General features: G+C 38.6%; 1 protein-coding gene across 3 annotated transcripts in view; it reads left to right on the top strand.

The window, feature by feature from the left end:
* Positions 1–3261, top strand: part of LOC106873850 (adhesion G-protein coupled receptor G6) — an 82527-nt gene that overhangs the window by 44924 nt on the left and 34342 nt on the right. For 2 of the 3 annotated variants that reach the window (XM_052977964.1, XM_052977962.1), the window contains 4 exons: positions 95–218; positions 648–789; positions 1744–1816; positions 2606–2997. In XM_052977964.1, coding sequence (XP_052833924.1) covers positions 95–218; positions 648–789; positions 1744–1816; positions 2606–2997 — 731 coding nt within the window. The remainder of the gene's footprint in view (positions 1–94; positions 219–647; positions 790–1743; positions 1817–2605; positions 2998–3261) is intronic. The other variant, XM_052977963.1, reaches the window with a different exon arrangement.

The following is a 3261-nucleotide window of genomic DNA, read 5'->3' as shown; positions in this document are numbered from 1 at the left end:
CTTTAATTATTAATTTTTTGTGCATTGTGAAAATTCTTTTAGGTTTATATCATTTAAATGCAATATTATTCTTTCTTTTTTTTTATTAATTCAGAAATCTATGGAAATTAATAGCTTCAAAGATTTTAGTAAACTTGTGCATTTCTTTAGCTGTCACTTATTTAATCTTTCTTGTTGGATTCCAAGAGTATAGTACAAAACTAACAGCTGTTTGTAAGGTAAGTGAAAACTCATTTAAACCAGTAAATATTTCATTTTATAATAAACCTTACGAACAACAATCTATTATTTTAAATAGATTTCATCCAGTAAGAGCGCAGGCTATAAGCTCTTTCCAAATACTTCCAACATCTCTAAATATTACATTCAATGTTTGCGTTGCTCGACTTTGCATTTTTCCATTTAGCCAGTGACGGCCAGTGGTTAGTGTAAATTAATTTCACGAGCAGGCTGTTCCGTTGATCGGATCAACTGGAACCCTCTACGTCGTAAGCGACGGAGTGCCAACAACATACTGGGTTCAATAATACAAAATATCATTCAAAATCTGATATCTCAACCCCACCCCGACAAAATATATATTCGAAGCCATGCTTCAATGTCAGATATCATTAATATCATTGTTGTTGTTGTTGTTGTTGTTGTAGGCAATGGCTGCTCTGTTACACTACTCCCTCTTGTCATCTTTCATGTGGATGAGTGTAGAAGCGCTCCATATTTATCTAGGCCTGTTTGTATTCAAAACCATTCGGTCATCATTTATCAAGAGGAGTTCAATTTTGGTCTGGGGTATGTATAATGGTTTGCTCTCATTTTATCGCTAATTTTACCTCTTCCTCTCTATATATATATCTGTCTCTCTGTCTGTCTGTTAGTCTCTCTCTCTCTTTCGGTTTGTCTCTCTCTGTGTCTGTTTGTCTCTCTCTGTCTGTTTGTCTCTCTCTGTTTGTTTGTCTCTCTCTATCTCTCTCTGTTTCTCTCCCTCTACCTGTCTCTCTCTCTATCTCTCTCTGTTTCTCTCCCTCTACCTGTCTCTCTCTCTCTCACACTCACACACACACACACACACACACACACACACACACACACACACACACACACACACATTCTCTCTCTCTCTCACGCACACATACATTTTACCTCTCTCTCTCTCTCTCTCCCACGAACACACATACATTCTCCCTCTCTCTCACGCGCACACACATTCTCTCACCTCTCTCTCTCTCTCTGTATCTATCTATGTAGCCATTTATTTATCTCAAATATATATTGTCTGTGTTAAAGTTTTATAGTTGAGAATTTCCTGATGGGAAAATGTTCGTTTATTAATTTCATTGAACAAAAAATGGTAAAAGAAAGAATTGACTTTCATGGGATTTGAACCCTGCATGATAAACTAAACACTTTAAATCAGGTCTTTTGGAATTCTTTAAACGAGTGTAACCCAGTAAGTGTTCAGTTCATTTTTCTCCATTATTTCGTTATAATGTTAGAGAAAGTATCGGCAATCCCACTGAAACATATAGTTGATTGAAGAATCGAAGTTCTATGTTAGTCGTAACTATTTCTAGAAGCCAAAGGAAAAAACGGCAAAGAGTGACTGTGTGAGATACGAAATAAAATATTGATTTCTTTTGGACAAGACATAATCAACTACATCTATTCAAATATCATATATTCATTATTATAAATTTTCATTAACATCTACATATGCTTATTCATTTCTGTAAATATCGTTGTCAGGTATTCCTGCTGTCATTGTCACAATTACTCTGGCAATTAATAATACAAACAATTACAACAGAGTTGAACATGTGTAAGTGTTTATGTATGTTAATACCCTAATTTTATGTTGTCTTCACAATTAATATTGCTAGCTTTATTTACGCGTTGAATACACGTAAAAATGTGCAGCTTTTGCAGAGGCACTAAAGATAGAGTCGGTGGGGTCAAAGACGACAGTTAACCCCCAATAGCCTAATTCCTACCTCATTAGCCAAACACTGCTATCAGCTGCAAAAAACTGATAACAACAGTTGAGATACGGGAAGCCTTGAGAGATTATACGTAGTTTTTTAAACTTTAGGGTAGTAATCCTAATAAGGAGAGACGTGAACATGGGCGAGACAACGCAATTCAAAATCCCCGGCCCATTGTTGTTGTTGTTGCTACTCCGTCGCTTACGACGTCGAGGGTTCCAGTTGATCCGATCAACGGAACAGCCTGCTCGTGAAATTAACGTGCAAGTCGCTGAGCACTCCACAGACACGTGTACCCTTAACGTAGTTCTCGGGGATATTCAGCGTGACACAGTGTGACAAGGCTGGCCCTTTGAAATACAGGTGCAACAGGAAGAAAGAGTGAGAGAAAGTTGTGGTGAAAGAGAACAGCAGGGTTCGCCACCATCCCCTGCCGGAGCCTCGTGGAGCATTAGGTGTTTTCGCTCAATAAACACTCACAACGCCCGATCTGGGAATCGAAACCGCGATCCTATGACCGCGAGTCCGCTGCCATAACCACTGGACCATTGCGCCTCCACCCTCGGCCCATAATACTTCTCAATACAGAACACAGAGTTAAATGATTAATTTTCTATTTCTTTTAGTTGTTGGTTATCCAACGCAGCTTTCTATGCTGCTCTCCTGGCTCCCGTCGTGATAATTCTATTCTTCAACCTGGTGATATTTGTTTGCGTTATGTGGCGTGTTAACTCAATGCGAAATGACAAGCAAGCTGAACACAAAACAAAGAAAGTGCGTGTTTTTGGCATCCTTGGATTGTGTGTCCTTCTTGGATTCCCCTGGATCTTAGCATTCTTCGCTTTTGGTGAAGCTGCTGAAGCGTTTCAGTTTCTCTTTGCCATCTTCAATACCCTTCAAGGAATGTTCATCTTCATGTGTTACTGTATATACAAAAAAGATACCAGGGATGTCGTTTGCCTGTTCGTATGTAAACGAAAAACAGGGGATCCTATGGAAGCTCGGCAGTTTTTCAAAAGTAAGTATAATTCGGTGATTCTTATTCCTACCGCCACAAAAACTAATATTGTCATGATGGAAATGATCACAAACAAAACTTCCACCAACTCCATCACACATAGGATAGACATCGTCACCAATATCAACTCCCCTCTCATCATCAACATCATCGTCATCATCATTACCACAAGTATATATTCTCTCTGTGTCTATATGTAGTCTATATATACATACATACATACATACACACACACACACACACACACACACACACACACACACA

The sequence above is a fragment of the Octopus bimaculoides genome, chromosome 29 (genome assembly GCF_001194135.2).
Source record: "Octopus bimaculoides isolate UCB-OBI-ISO-001 chromosome 29, ASM119413v2, whole genome shotgun sequence".
NCBI classification, from domain to species: domain Eukaryota; kingdom Metazoa; phylum Mollusca; class Cephalopoda; order Octopoda; family Octopodidae; genus Octopus; species Octopus bimaculoides.
The sequence above is the reverse complement of the archived record's forward strand: the minus strand, read 5'-3'. Positions and strand labels throughout refer to the sequence as shown.